We start from the raw sequence: 16445 nt of genomic DNA on the forward strand, positions 1-16445 counted from the left end.
CCACTAGTGTGTGACACTCAACTATTCTAATTGCTTATAAGGAAATATTCAGCAAAGGAGATTATATATATTAAAAAAATAAAAGAATAAACTATGTGGCCTATGGAAAAATGTGATATACTGTACATTGAACAATATACAACTTACATTTTTTTGATTCTTCATCGTAGTTTAAATTGATAACGTCACTGAAGGAATCATCTGAAGCACTGGGGTACATTGACTCCTCATCTAGTAGCCATAGCAACCCTTTAGGATCGCCTCCATCTTGAGCCGAAGTACGAATCTAACAGAAGAGAGAGGTTATAATAACTCACTCTACTACTCTTCGTTATCAAAGATAAATCGTGAGAAAAAGTGGGAGAGAAGGAAGAATAGGAAAAAAAGAAAAAGAAGAGATGGAAGAGACAGCTGAGGAGAATTGGAGGATAAAGAAAAGGAGGAAGAAGAGGAGAAACCATTGGTAACTTACAACTTGTTGTCTGTCTATCAATTGAACCATTGCTGCTGGAGTCGATTCTTGCTCATCAAACCCTAAGTCGATGTTTTCCTGAAGAATGCAAAAAAATGGCAACATGATCAGCATCGGACATGAACTCACAACTTCTTGATCACAAACCTGAAGCCCTACCGCTGTGCCAAAATTAATAAAATAATTTCACATACCTGAGCATATCTATCATGTTGAGAGGTGAATGTTGATTCATGGAAGAGTAGCTGTAGACGCTCCTGAGCATAGTTGCTGAACAAATCCTGAAAACTTGCTCCTTCACTGCGACCCATCGATGCAGGGTTTTGGAACCCAGATGAGTCCAACACCAGTATGGAAGCTACAGTGCGATATGTACTTGATAATTTCCTAAGTAGTTAAAAAATGCATTTTATTACAAAAATAGTCAAATTATTTATTTCAAAAAATGCTAAAAATTTAGAGATCATTAAAAAAAATTAGGGTCCAAGAAACAAAATGTGTAGGAATGAAGTATGAGTTTGTATGAAGTTTGTAGTTTTCACATTCTGGGCAAAGTTTAAAATGTTTTCTTTGTTTATTTAAATTTAATAACTTTTCATTCAAAGGTACAACAAAAAATAGCCTTTTTTGCCAAAAACCAGATGTATAAACAATACCACTTCTCTATTATAATAAAGAAATGTAAGTTGGCAGATAAACAACTTAAGAACATGTGACTCGTTAAGAGTCGACAAGCTTTTATGTTTTCATGTGATAATACAGTATGTTTTAATTCAATTATTAAGGGTTTTCTAGATTTTATCAAAGATAATAAAGCTTTAATAGCTTATATCCTATATATGGTTATTTAATTTCAGAATTGCATCATACCAAAGATTTTAGAATTGCAAGAGTTCTGACTGCCCTGATTTTGTATGCACGCAATGAAATGTTTAAAAAAGTACTACCAAAAGATAGGGGAAGCCCTATTTACGAACACCTTTTACGTTCTTTTGAAGGACGTCCTCTAGTTTTTGGTAGTACTTGTTTGAGATAGGAATTGCGTTCTATAAACTTTTATCATACTCACTTGTTGATCATAGACACAAGCGCATTGACACATTCTTGGTAAAGCCCAACAGCCATTCCTTGGAGGGCCTCCACTGCTGTTGAATTGCTGCTATCTCCAGATGGTGACTCCCTGCCTTCTGTAAGATTCCTAGCTAATGGGCTTCTGGTTGGGGTTCCTCCCAACTTTGGGTTGAAGGTGTTCCTTGCTAGCTCCTCCAGAGATGTTCCGAGGACACTGGCTGCCTTTTGGGCTTCAGCTGGCCTAGAGAACTGTGAACGGGCACTTCCTGCACCTGAAGGTCATAGGTGAATAATTAATAACATTGATGACACTGGAGCAGGGTTTTTGGAATATGTTTTTTGCATATAAGTGTGATGGAAATTGATAATGAAAATAAGTACTGTATAGTGATGTATGACAAATAATGATTATATGATTTCACAGGTTTCAATAATATATTAAGATGATGATTATGTGCACCAGCACAGAGAAAAGACAACAATTTTGATGACAGCAGAAGGATAAACAGGAAGGTAGGAGAATACCCATAACTAACAGCATCATTGTGCTAAGCAAAAATTTAGAAAATAACAGAGATGGTGATATTAGGAATGGTGATGATGATAGTGATGATGTGGATGATCATGTGTATGATACTGATGATGCAAACGGCAGTAATAAATATGAAAGTGATGATGATGATGATGATTTAGAGATCAGTAAATAAAATTAGTGTCTAAGAAACAATATGTATGATGATGATGACATCAGTGGCAAAGATGATGGTGATAATAACAAAAATTATGATAATGAAGAGAATGAATTTCAGGAGGAAATTCAACAAGTTAAAATCAAGAAATGGAAAAGGGTACCTTGCCAGAACCACTGACAATCGGTGGACGAAGTTAACAACAGAATGGAGAGCAAAAATCAGGTCCTCAAAAACCGGATGGAGAATTGATAACATTTGCTGACCCAAACCGTTGATGATATTTGTGAGGATGAGAACAAAAAGATTATGATTGTACTACCTTTCATTGCTCCAGCTGCTCCGAGATGTATGATGGCTGCAACAACACTCCACAGAGCTCTGCATTCATCAGGTGTGAAGCCTAGAATTTGGCAAGCAGTTTGTACTTTGTTCCAACCATTCAAAGCTGCTTGTTTATCTGTAAACTGAATTGTCAGAATAATAACATTCAAAAATACAGTATACTTATAGAGTACTACAGTCGTGTCGTCACAACGCTAGGTAGCGCCCTCTGTTGCCAACCAGACGTTGGTTACTGTTCATTATGCCTGAATGACTTCATAGGCTTTCTGGAATATACATTTTAAAATCTAATATTTTGCCATCAAAATGTACTAAAAACACAAAAGCTTGCATTATATTGGTTATCAAACACACATTTTAATCATCAATTAAAATTTACAAAGAAAAAGATACAACATCTTAATAATTATGTTTGAAATTGGGATCAATGGTTTGTTAGTGTGGAAAATGGCATCCGGTTGAACTCATTTTGCAACAATAGCAACGGAGTAGTATCACATGGTATAGTGACATAACACTGTCATACTCTATACAGAATGAAGTATAAAATATATATATTTTTTTAAATTATTTTTAATTATAATTAATAATAAAAATGACAAAAATGATAATAATAGTAATATTCATTTGATATAATATTTTTTTACAAAATTGTCTTTGTTGTAATGACAGTCATTTAATTTTCAAGACAAGATCTGCAAAGTGGGTCATCCTCATAAAATATTTTTGAATAACTAACTAAATTAAATTAAATTAAAAAATAATAACAATAGATATAATACAATAATACTTAAGTTTTTATACACATGTCAAATTTTGCTGACAATTTTTATAAATTATTTGCTGTGCATAAAAATTACTAATTAAAAATTTACTACCTTGAAAATTAAACAGATATTTATCATAAATTATAATAATAGAATATAGAATAAATACTTAAAATAATACTTCTGTTTTTATTAATGCATTTTTAATTTCAGATTATAATTAACAGAATTATGATCTGTGCATAAAAACAACTTATTATGGTTTCCCGTCTTGGAAAATATCATCAGAAACCATGAGTTTACCGATAATCACACATCAAGAGTCAAATACTGTAATCCTATAATCACGTCACATGATGAATATCACATTACCGCACAACATCACACATTCCAATCACATGATTGACACAACAAATATAATCTTTTTCAATTAACGCTGTTAATGTGATTTGTGTTTATTTTTATAACATTATTCATTGCCTCTGATTAGGATAACAATACAAGTTCTAACCACATAATTTGAGACCTGGGAAGTAAACCCATTAACATGACGTTTAAACTGCACTCTGATGATGTAAGTTTCTAGAATTTCACATCCTTTTAAATTGGCTGCGTGACTGGTGGCACAACTTCACATTGCATGACAGGATTGATTCCAGTTGCTTTCAATATAACTTTTTATGCATGTTTTTTTAGGTGTGGATCTAGGAGACAGTGGGCTGTGATAATTTTTGACGTACACCAGCACGGACTAGGTATGAAACCATGGTGGGGTCCAGGGGGGCCAGGCTCAATGGCAGCCAAAAACAGGGGGGAAAAAAAGGGGGGAAATATTTAACATAATACAATGTATTATGCCAAAAAAACACCAAAAACAATTTTCTATTACTGATTAGTTCTGGCCAGTGTTAGGGCTCGGCTTGTCTGACGGTCAAGTTTCCTGGGCCCAACTAGCACTGCTACCTGTTCATACTCACCTTATAATTAATGAAGTAGTTTTGGTCAAACAGCTGGTTGAGATGTAGTTCTTTTCTATAGAAGTACAGAAATAAGAATCAAAATGTATTAATCCTTCTGAAAAAGTTATACAGATAATAACTGGTTATGTTTACAGTGAAAATGCAAAAATGTTAAAAAGTAAGGGAGCAATGATTCAATGTTTCAACCTTTATTGGGTCATGTTCAGGAATAAAAATGACCATTAAAAAATAAATATAAAGGTTGTAGGACATACCATATATGGTGAAATCTGGGAAACCTAAACAATTCAATTACAACTGCTCACTTTTTAAAGAATCAAATAGTTATCAACTTTGAACGAAAAATAATTTCCAGATTCAATGTTTCAACCTTTATTGGGTCATGTTCAGGAATAAAAATGATCATTAAAAAATAAATATAAAGGTTGTAGGACATACCATATATGGTGAAATCTGGGAAACCTAAACAATTCAATTACAACTGCTCACTTTTTAAAGAATCAAATAGTTATCAACTTTGAACAAAAAATAAATTCCAGGTAATTTAAGAGTCAATGTAAAAGAATAGGAACAGTTTTATATGTCCATTAATTGGAAAAAAAAGTTTTTCTTTCTCTTTTTATTGTTAGCAGTTGGCATTGGAAATTTCAGATAAATGACTGAATGAATCGGTAAATAAAAGTAAATGAAAGTTATCGGTAAATAATTATTAGTTATCAATTTTAAATAACGTTTCCCATTCCAGAGAACATAAGGAAATTGCCAAAATGTTAAACTCTAAATACACGTCATTGAAGTACTTTTTCGATTTAGGAGTGTCATTGAAAAAATTGTTCTCTTCACTTTTAAGGAGCCTGGTTCAAGTACTCTACTCAAATGACACTTAATCTTGACAAACATGATTCATCACTAGCATCCATGTTACATTGGGAAAAAGGGGAAAAACAAATGATATATCATGTACTCACTTTAAGACTGTGTCAGCTCCTGCCAATAAGTGGTAGAATACATTAAATGTTGGTTCATCGTCTGGTCTTCTAACCACACGATACTTCTCTAGCATCAGAATCTATGAAGAAAATATATTAATCTAATTCTTTCATATGAGATATAAATACAGTATATAAGAAAAACTTAAAATGCATAAAAATAAAGTGCATAAACTTTACTATAAAAAAAAAAACTATATCAGGATGATTTATATAAGCTCTAGGCCTACTTCAATTTTTTGCACCTTAGGGAGCAGAGGTAAGTTGCACATTCCCATATGCCTGTTACGGTATAGTATGGATCCAGGGACCAGGTTCATGCAGTAAAATCTTATAATTAGTTTCAATCTTGTTGCTGTTTTAAACATAATGACTCTAAAAAGCTCATTGGTCAGGTTTTATAAGTTAGAATGTGTGTACACCCCAGACAGAAATGACAATTAAAGATCTCAATATTGTTCATTAAGTAAGATTTATATATTTTTTTCTAATCTTCCAAAAAATAAAACATATGTATCTTTAAACAAACCATAATTTCACAGGAAGATCGTTAGATATTGTTTCAAAAACAAAGACTTTATAAGTATAATTGATGACTGTCGAATGGGAAATAGAAACTGTGCTGGGGTGAAAAGGTGAATTGCTGGGAGATGGGTAAGAGAAAGCATTCTGACATTCTTTGGCAAAATTTGCTCTTTTTTGATTGATGATGAAAGGAAAAAAACACATAGGTTCAAGTTTTGACATTAAATAAATTTCCTTGTTGAAATATACAAGATGCTGAATGAAGGCAAAGAACACTTTGTGTTCTTGCCACTGAGTAGATTAATATGATGCATTGTTTCGTTAAAAATCCAAAGCAACTCCAAAATCCTGAACCAACAATCACCAATAGTAAACGCATTGCACTCAATACTGCAGTGTAATTAGTTTGTCAGACTCAATAGACAAGTTTGTTCAGAGTTTTTCTGATGAAGTTGACAGATACGAAACAGGTATTAAACTACGCAATCTCTGCGTCATACAATGGTCGTAAAACGAATCCAACTCATCTCCATGTCAGCGCTAGAAGACGCAACGGAATCTGATTTTCGGTGGCAGTCTGAATGGATCGTCATTAAAAACAATCAGTTGTCTTGTGGCGTTCTTCATTGAATTGTGTCAGGCGCAGCGAGTGCCCATCTTTACATGCTCTGACCAAGTCTGAACATACACTTTTGAGTCTAACCATCCTCCATGGTTTGACAAACAAAAATCAGGTGTGAGTTGTCCAATCATATGATAGTGGGATCAGGATGATCCGTTTTCAACGACCATCAGAGAATGAAGACAATCAATATTTTAAAATAAAAGTAGGCACTAGAAATTTTTGTCAAACTTTTATGTGAGTGAAAGATACACTATATAACAAAGTCTTTGGTTTGATAGCATTTTTATTGCAGAATTAAAGTGACAGTACCTGGACTGATCCAGCAGCAATCTGACCAGAGTAGTCGTAATCCAGAGAAGTGACCTGGGCAAAGCGAGTGGCATTGGAATTCTGAATGGTCCGTGCATTACCAAATGCCTCTAATAATGTCGAAACAGCATGCATCTTCTCAGCTAATAAAAAAAAAAAATCAAATAAGCATTCAAAAAACTAATACTAATTACATAAATATTTAGAGGTCATCCATAATTATGAAAATTTTAAAAAGAGTACCAAACATACAGTATGTTTTAGGTGAGACATTTTTTTATACCTTGTTTACCGAACCTGCTGCCGCCAATAATGTTGATTTCGAATAAAAACAAAATTAATTTTTGGCCAATTAGAGCACAGGCTGCCACAAAAGTGGGGGGGGGGGGGAGTGATTTAAAAGTGGGGGGGGGGGGAGTGATTTGAAAGTGTAGGTATATTAAGTATTCTTATGAAAACATATATTGATGATCTGAAAAGGACACATATGGTATCAACATTTCATTGAGTGCTCTTTCTAGGGGAAGGGAGTGGGAGGTCCCTTCCCCTTTTATGCTTTTGAAAATGTAAAAAATTATGGAAACCCCTTCTTGCATCCCTTATTTGTTATAAAACAAACACAAAATGAAAACTTTATATACTGTATATCATGTTTGATTGTATTACATTTTATTACCTGTGACAAAATTATTTACTGAACCAGCAGCATTAGTCAAATAACTGATTACATGTTTAGCACTTGTTGACTTTCCGCTACCACTTTGCCCCAGAAAAATAATGGACTGGTCCATTCGTGAGGTAAGTAGATTCTTGTAGGCTGTCTGTGCTGTGGCATAAATATGTGGAGGCATATCCTCTGCCTTGCAACCTTTAAACATCTGCAGAACCTGTAACATCAATTACATAACAACAATAAATACAAGTTAAATATAGATTTGCAGTTACTGTAAATCAATTCACTGTCATTTAGAATTGATCACAATTTCCATTTAGTTGTGATGCTTGTTATACTGCCCTCAAGGTAAATTGATGACAATGAAGGAACTTTACCATGTACTACAGTATAAAAGAAGATTGAAGCCTGAGATCTACTGTAAGAGGAAGACAACTATCAATAATTACAAAAATTATTAATAGCAAGTTAATAAATAATACAACTGAAAGTAAAACACAATGGATATAAATGCAATAAACATTAGAATGTGAAAGTAAGAGAATATTAAAGTGCAAAATCATTAAAAGTTTGTTGAAACTCAGACAATACGAAAATCAAAATATATCTTGCAACCAAATGAACATTTTATGAAATATGGAAACAAATTTATAAGAACAAAAAAAACAATTAAAAATTAAGATATCAATCATAATAATAATATAAATACCAGGTTAAATCTAATTATAATTAATGACAATCAAAACATTTTGTTTTAAAATTAAAAATTATGAAATAATATATAACCATATAATTATAATTATTATCTATTTGTGTGGGCCAACTGTAAATCAAAGCATCAAAACATATGAAATGCTTGACAACTACCAAATACTATTTATCAATTGTTAAATATCGCTACAAAATTATAAGTGGGAGTGATAATAGCCTCGTATGAAAATTTGTCCCATGAGAATAATGGATTGATAGTTTTACCAACTAAACCAATGAGGCAGCACGTTGCATGAACAGGGATATGGATAGGAATATTTCGGTGTGAATCACACCAAGATCAGACTTGTTTCCAGTGGGGTCATCCTAGTGGTGAATTGGGCAGTACACCGGGATGTAATCCCCTACTCTTCCAAAGAAACGCGCACATGCACCATATTACACATGGAATCAATTGCTTAAATGTCTTATCTGAAAGGCGGTGCATTATCGTAACTTGTATTTTAGCCCTCTAGCTGTACAACACAAGGAAAACAGAGTTGGGAATTGAACAGGGGACCTAGAGATCTCCACTGTTCAGCGCACACACAATGGCTACCACCAGTTTAGCAAGCTTACTGAGCTAGCTGCTCAAGGGATCAAGTATTCAGGTTAATGTTAGTCTTAGCTTGAAATGTTTATTAAAAATCAGTGATATATAACATGACACTATACAATTTTATAGCTTCATACAGTTTATTATGTAACACCTGATGAAGGCCAATGTAGCATGTCGTCATTGACGACATCAACTACATTAAGAAAATCTGGCAAATTTATACCTTATTCGAGCTTTATTTGATACTGTACATGCATTATACACACATGTATTATGTATACACATAGTAAATTATGAATGCTAACAATACTGCAATATTCAATATACTGCTTTAAGGATTGACTATCCACCGAAAATATCAAAAAACCATTAAAATCAACTTTTAAATAACCTTCCTTGAATTGACATAAAAGTATCATTTTGAGCATAGAAATTTGTGAATTTAAAAAAACACATCTTTGAAGTAATTTATAAATTTAACATACAACTATATTTAATTTGATTGGTTAGATGAGTGAGGTGCATCTGTTACTAATGTTCCTATAAGAAGGAACAGTGTGTCACAAAGGAAATATTTATGTTAATGCAAGTCTACTGCACACACAAAGAAACAGCCAAGATGGTATTGTCATTAAATAATAGATTATGTCATGATACAATTTACTATACAAGAGAGTCAAGTACAGCACACAAATTATACTGTAAAATATTAATAATTCTATTAGTAGATTTCAGATTTGATTATCAAATGTTAATGCCATCAGATAAAAATGTACCTAAAATGAAATGGTAATTTATTATAATGTGTGAATGAAGTTCATAAAATTAAAAAATTAGATGAAATATGTAGTTTGTTTTTTGTTGTATTCAAAAAATTAATGAAGGGTATGCTACTTACACCAAGTACTTTCTGTAGTTCAATAAATGCATTAAAAAAAGAAATATATCAAAATGAGGAATTTGATACATTTTATTCAAGCTTGAGATATTGTGATACCTGGTCTTATTATTATGGTTTTTATTATAGATATTATTTATTGTTGTTATACTTTTAAATGATTGAAACAAGAATAAATATTTGGTAGTTCAGTATGAGTTAGATTCCAACATGTTAATCATCAAGCCATAGTTAAACTCTAAGTGCTTCAGTTTAATATCTTTTTTATAGTAAACAATCCCACTCTCATAAACCTACAGTATACCCCATTCATCAATCAACTGGATATTCTTGTTGGAACTTCTTTAGAAATAACCTCACATTTCATCAGCTTATTTTCATTGATTACACCCAGGATCAAATGTTCAAAAACAAGAAAAGGGGAAAGGAAACAAGGAGGATGTATGGCCACAATGTTAGTTATCAATATTAAGAAAAATGTTTTGGCAGTCAAAAAGCTCCCTTTATGTCATTTTCCCATTGACCTGGGGAAAGGAGAATGTTTATTTGTAGGCCTACTGAACAGTACAGTAGCTAAAACATTTTTGGGATTTTTTTTTCGCCTCAGTCTATACCTCCATGGTCTAATAACACCGAACCTCAATACAAGGTCACCTTAAATGGGCAATAGGTCAGAGCAAGTGGAGAAAATAATAAAATGGACTTGAGAAGTCCTTCAACAATCTTTGAAAAACATCTTAAGTAGGAAGTGCTCACTTTCAATATTTATATCCAGTGTTTAATGAGCATTGACAATTGTTTAAAATGAGTGCATACAGTATTGGAAGGATATATCCAGACAAAATTGATGTAACTACAAAATGTAGCATTTCTTGGTTGTAATTCTATAATCCTAAAATCAATGTTTCTATTACAATTATAGCTTGGACTGATGTTTGAAATATAAAATCTGTGCACTCAATATCATCAACAATAGATAGGCCTATGTCTTTTTCTATTAATATCTACACATTTCAATCTCTTTAAAAGTGAAAATGTAATGGTTTTTTTTCCCCATCATATTTGCCAAATAAAATCAATATAAAATAATAACGTAGAATTAGTATCTAACTCTGTCACATCACATGGCAATCAAAGTATAAAACTAATGTGACATATTAGAGTTGAATCGAAGGTGATGACGATAACACCTCGTGTTCAATTCAACTCTGAAATTTATTTTATTTAACTCTCTGAAGTTGCTGATGGTGAAGTGTTGTTATTAGATGGTATTTTGTGAAACATTGAATATCGTATTTTGTTGATTCTCTTGTTGGCTCCTGAGTAGTTGAGGAAGGTTTCGTTTTGAGATCTTTGGTTAAGAATAACATATATTTTGACCTAAAAAAAAGCATTGATCCTAGATTTTGGTTCGGTCAAGGTTTTGCAAAACAAAGCAGGATTTTTTTAGCCTTTATTCAATGAAGGCATGACATTTTTTAAATTGATGCAATTCAAAAGGTAAAATAACAAAATTTGATGTGAAAGCTAGGTGTGATGGATGGATTTATTTGGGGTAAACACCAAGAATAACCCATGAAAGTCTGAAGAATTATTTCCAGTGGGGTCCTTCTGGTGGAAATTGGGAAAATACCGGGAGACAATTCCCTACTCTTTTCCCAAGAGTGTATTGCGTTCTTAAAGCCGGGCACACACTGCGCACGACAGTCATCGGCCGACGTGATTCTATGAAGAACGTAACGCGACGACGTGCCCGCAACGGATCACTTTTAATGACGATCCTTGCAGACTGCCACCGACAATCAGCAGATGGCGCTGCGTCGTCTATTGCTTGCAGGGAGCGCAGTTGGATTCGCCATGCCATGCAGTAAGTGCCCGGCATTACAGTAAGGTGCGCATGGACCAAAAAGTCTCATCCGAAAGATGGTGTGCTATCGTACAGTAACTTGCATTTCACTGACAGCAGCTATGGGAATTGAACCGCAGACTGAGAGATCACCACGGTTCAGCACACACCCAGTGGCTAACAGCAGTTTAGCTGAATGAGCTAAGTTGCTCCCTCACATCATCATGCCTTAATATGGGCAAATCACAGGATTTTGTCACATATAATTTGATAAGTATGGACAGAGCATAGAAAACTTAGAGCATGAAAGACACACTTTACGTGAGGGGATTAAGGAATATTACAGGATACATATTTGTTATTTATTTATTAACTTCACACCCAACAGAAAGAACCTGAGCCAATTATATCGGATGAATGATATGCTCTAATAACCAAGTTTCATTTAATGAGTCTTTATGAGGAATTTCTTTTATAAATGAATTTGTATACTAAGTATATTTAGTTCACAAGCAATACAGTCACCATTTACAAGATGTGTTGTGATGTGATTAAAAAGAGAGTGTAGTTGCTTGTAAGTAATAAGAAAGAAAAAATGTATTTTTCCTGGATTCGAACCAAAGACTGGGCTAATCTCGGAAATTTTTCTACATTATATCATAAAATTCAGTATTACCTGTATTAACATTTGTTGATTATTATTTTTCTTCTCAGTTCAATATTTCCCCAAGGGATGGGGGGGGGGGGGAGATGGGAATATAAATATTTATTGTATGGATAAGATTGCTTGCGTAGCGTTGGCGCAAGGTATGCAACACACCAGATTCATTGAGATACGGTAGAAGTCCCAGGTCCTCGGCACGATCAAACTGCGGAGGGTTGGCCTAGAACAGGAAATAGTTCATTTGTTAAGTTTATGTTGAAACGATATTCAGTATGGAATCAATAAGATACACAGGCCCATAGCCAGGTTCTTCCAAGGGGGGGGGGGGGGGTTTCTGGGCATGAGTTCCACAGTCGAAGCCCCGATGGGGTCGGCGAAACCACCAAAGCAAGAGGATTTTTGTGCATTATGGGTCTAAATAATGCTATAAATGCAGATACAGTATGTTTGAAAATGTCTGTGTCTGGGTGGGTCTGTAGTGCATTAGTTGGGTTGGAGGACTAATATTTGGGAAATTTACAGAGGGGGTTTCGCCAGAAAAGAGGGGGGTTTGCTAGAAAAGGGAAGTTCTACCGAACCATAAAACCCCCCTGGATACGGGCCTGATAATTTTTTTTTAGTTTCATTGGCCTGCGTTTTTGTCATGACTTCTGTCATGGGACTACTTTGCATTTTGGGTGAGTCATTTTATGTACATTCAATATTACAAATTGTCACTCCAAAAAGATATCGTTTTTGGCAAGTATGACGGTAGCAACAATTAAGTTTCCAGAACCTCCGGCACTCAGAGACTATGTGTAAAGTTAATTCTGAACTCTGAATTTTGAACTCCATGTTTGTAAATTCCAGTCCAATTACTCTTTCTGGAAGTTTAGTCCAATTAATCATGTAAAATGTGCATCCATCCTCAGTATTCCAGTATATTGTTGGAGTATCCATTTACCCTTCGGGCGGAATGAAGCTACACAGATATAATTTCTTATCAAAATATTAATTTAGCTGTGTACAAGTACAGTTAATTTTAGATACAGTATAGCAATGTTTATATAAAATTCTATTTTAATATTACAGTACATTAATGTACCTAAAAATAATTAATATAATAATTAATGTTACATTAATTACTATACCTTCTCAATATCATCATCGTCTACTTCAATGATGTCTCCACTGTGTTCCAATTTGATTTTGACACGTCCTTCGACTGGCTCGTTGCCATCGGACTGGAGAAGCTTGGCAGCACTGAATCCTCCTCTGTGTAGTAGCCATACCTTCTCTGCATCAATCACAGCCTTCTCAGATGCTAACTGATCATCTGATTTAGCCTAGAAAGATATAAAGATCAACATTAACATCTCTATCCCTGTATATTGTACAGCATGGCCTACAAATACCACATCAACATACAGTACCCTACTATTTTGCATTCATTTAATTTAGAACGATGTACAGCTATCTTGCTCTGGTTAAAAAATATACAGTGGCGGATCCAGGAATTTGAAATAGAAGGGGTTTAGCGAGGGGGTTTTACAGTAGATACATGGTTTACCCACCTCAGTCCCATGCTTCCCTTAAATCCTTAATTAGCTTCATATTTAAATTACAAATAACATCTGATTTTGCCAATACACAAAAATTAATTCAATTAATACAATTTTTTATTAAAAAAAAATAATTAAGGATTCTGCAAAAAATAATTAAGGATTCTTTAAGAACCCAGTACAAAATGGGCCACATTACCACAAAAACCAAAATGAAATAACAACAAAAATCAAAGACCGTACTGAGGAAATAAAGCCAAAAGGCTTCCAACATAAATTGTTGTATTTCTTGCAGAAAATTATCTATAATAACTATATAAACTGTAATAATACATATATAAAAAGAATAAAAGTAATTATTGCAGCATCAACTTATGCCCTATCTGAATTATTTACTGAATACACTACTTTGAATTTATAAATAAAAATTGAAACATTATCATTTAAATCAAGAAAGCAGCAACAGATTTTGTGTTGGATTTTATTAATCTGGATACACTCCCAGGAGCTCCAGAACTGTAATTATTAGTATTGATATTTAAAGAATAAATCAAGTCAATTGGCAATTATGAAATCAAATTTAATGATTTTCTTTTAATATTTTCCCTGATGGCTAACTGTCCAGCTATTTTTGCTCTCTGTCCATTTTATCTTTCAACACAATTCATATGATTTACAGAAATAGCTTATAAAGTGTTGGACACTCTCAACTGCAATGACATCTGTGAGGCAATAATCATGAAAACTTCAGCTTTACCTCTCTAAATATTAATCAATATTTAGAATTAATGATTTAAACATTGTTCCTGAGATAAAAATAGAAACTAACGATGTACATTGGTGGTAATGATAATGATGAAAATGGTGATGCTGATGTTACTGATGGTGGAAAAGGAAGATACTGTAATGGAAAGCATATCATGACAAGGATGATGATGACGACGAAGACAATAGACTGAAGATGATGAGTATGAAAATGATGCTATATAAGGATGATAATGATGTTGATGAGATGGAGTGTGATAATGATAAATGATGTAGAGCATGATAAATAATGAAGATGTTGAATAATTATATACAGTAATCATTATAATGATGCTGAACAAAATGCTGCGAATAATGATGATACTAACAATGATAATTTTATATATATTTATGTTGGTTAAATTAAAAGAAAAGAGTACAGAATTATTTGTTCAGGCTAATTGCCTATTCAAGATGTATCTTGAATGCCGAATAAATATTATTATTATTATTATTATTATCATCAACATTAACGATGAGAGCAGCATCATCATTAGCATCATTATAATAATAATATTAATGCTATTTTAAGGAGGTTTAGTTAAGGGAATAGTACTTTGGGTTTTTTTGTTCAAATTATTTTGGTAACTGCATACAGTAAATCAGAGTGGGACACATTTGTTTACATTGAATTTGCCACTCAATGCCATGAACCCGTTGGAAATAGGTAAAACTGATAGTAGATAGATAGGTAGATATGGTGACTTGTCATGATGCTGATGATACTAATCATACATTCACGATGATGTCAATATTGAATACAGTATACCATATGACATCAAGCACACAAGATGATTCTGACTGTACAACTGATAATGATAAAGTGACTGAGTCAGCAATGAAAGAGCAATATTGATTTCGAACACTGACTCATCTTACTGCATTCATAAGATACACATCATCATGTAAAAATTTGTGCTCGAAAGCTAGCGTATGTAAAATAAATCAAGTCTTAAAGTACTCAAATTTTTAGTGAGTCAGTGGTGGTTTTGCGTTTACGAAAAGTCGACCTGCACCCCCCCCCCCCAGTATTTTTCAAAATTATAACAAAAAGTAGAAAGAAAAATAAAATTATATTCAAATTTAAGTCTGAGAGTGCCATTTCTGGCCATCTAGAGGTACCATAATCATTGTTCCTCAGCCCCAACCACAGTGGTCTACAATCTCTACAATATCTATACCCTCCCTGGGCTCCCTCTATTTCTAATTCCTGGATCCACCGCCATGATTTATCATCATCACGATAGAGATCACCATCATAATAGTGTCCTTAAAGTAACAATTAAAACACCTTTAAGAAGAACATTCTGGAAGCTTAGGTGATTATATATTAATGTACAATGGCAAAGAACATAAAATAAGGTCAAAATCTACTTTGGGATATAGGTTATTCCTTTTCCTATTCATTAATTTTAATTACATTCATTAATTTTAATTATATTCATTAATTATGTACTGTATCTTACTCATTAATATACTGTAGTCACACACATCTATAAATAAGAAATTCAAAACACTTCCTTCTTTAAAGTTATTTGGAATTTTAATAGGTTTTGAGAGATTAATCAAACTCATAGTAACAGTTTCCTAAGAGATACAGGAAGTATTATCTCTCTTTGATATCGTTAAACTAAAGTACTGTAATGCTGATAATGCTATAAAAAATGTATTTAAAAAAATACTTTATGATTTCATTGATTATTATTAAATTATTAATATTATTATTATTATTAATTAATGTATTCCCTTTTCAGTAGAAAAATATTTTTTGGCTCAATGTTTACAGTATAATATTACAAACTAGAAATTGCAAATTGCAAGTGAGGTGCTGCGAAGTACAACTGCATAAAATGTTCTTCGAACAAAATTATTTATGCGAGTCAAGTGAAAATAATGAATAATAAAAATATAACAAATAATATGAGCACGACCCATTGT

At 33.1% G+C, this 16445-nt stretch overlaps 1 protein-coding gene across 1 annotated transcript in view; it reads right to left on the reverse strand.

The window, feature by feature from the left end:
* The window catches only part of LOC117104334 (unconventional myosin-XVIIIa-like), a 111529-nt gene that overhangs the window by 74778 nt on the left and 20306 nt on the right, over positions 1–16445 (reverse strand). The window contains exons 3-14 of the mRNA XM_033245151.1: positions 13293–13487; positions 12275–12382; positions 9653–9664; positions 7449–7659; positions 6773–6915; positions 5293–5393; positions 4322–4376; positions 2555–2699; positions 1542–1815; positions 667–859; positions 473–550; positions 148–286 (exon numbers count right to left, since the gene is read on the reverse strand). Coding sequence (XP_033101042.1) covers positions 148–286; positions 473–550; positions 667–859; positions 1542–1815; positions 2555–2699; positions 4322–4376; positions 5293–5393; positions 6773–6915; positions 7449–7659; positions 9653–9664; positions 12275–12382; positions 13293–13487 — 1654 coding nt within the window. The remainder of the gene's footprint in view (positions 1–147; positions 287–472; positions 551–666; positions 860–1541; positions 1816–2554; positions 2700–4321; positions 4377–5292; positions 5394–6772; positions 6916–7448; positions 7660–9652; positions 9665–12274; positions 12383–13292; positions 13488–16445) is intronic.

This window comes from Anneissia japonica, unplaced genomic scaffold (genome assembly GCF_011630105.1).
Source record: "Anneissia japonica isolate Jap-2015-1 unplaced genomic scaffold, ASM1163010v1 scaffold4536_len1192065_cov207, whole genome shotgun sequence".
Classification (NCBI taxonomy): domain Eukaryota; kingdom Metazoa; phylum Echinodermata; class Crinoidea; order Comatulida; family Comatulidae; genus Anneissia; species Anneissia japonica.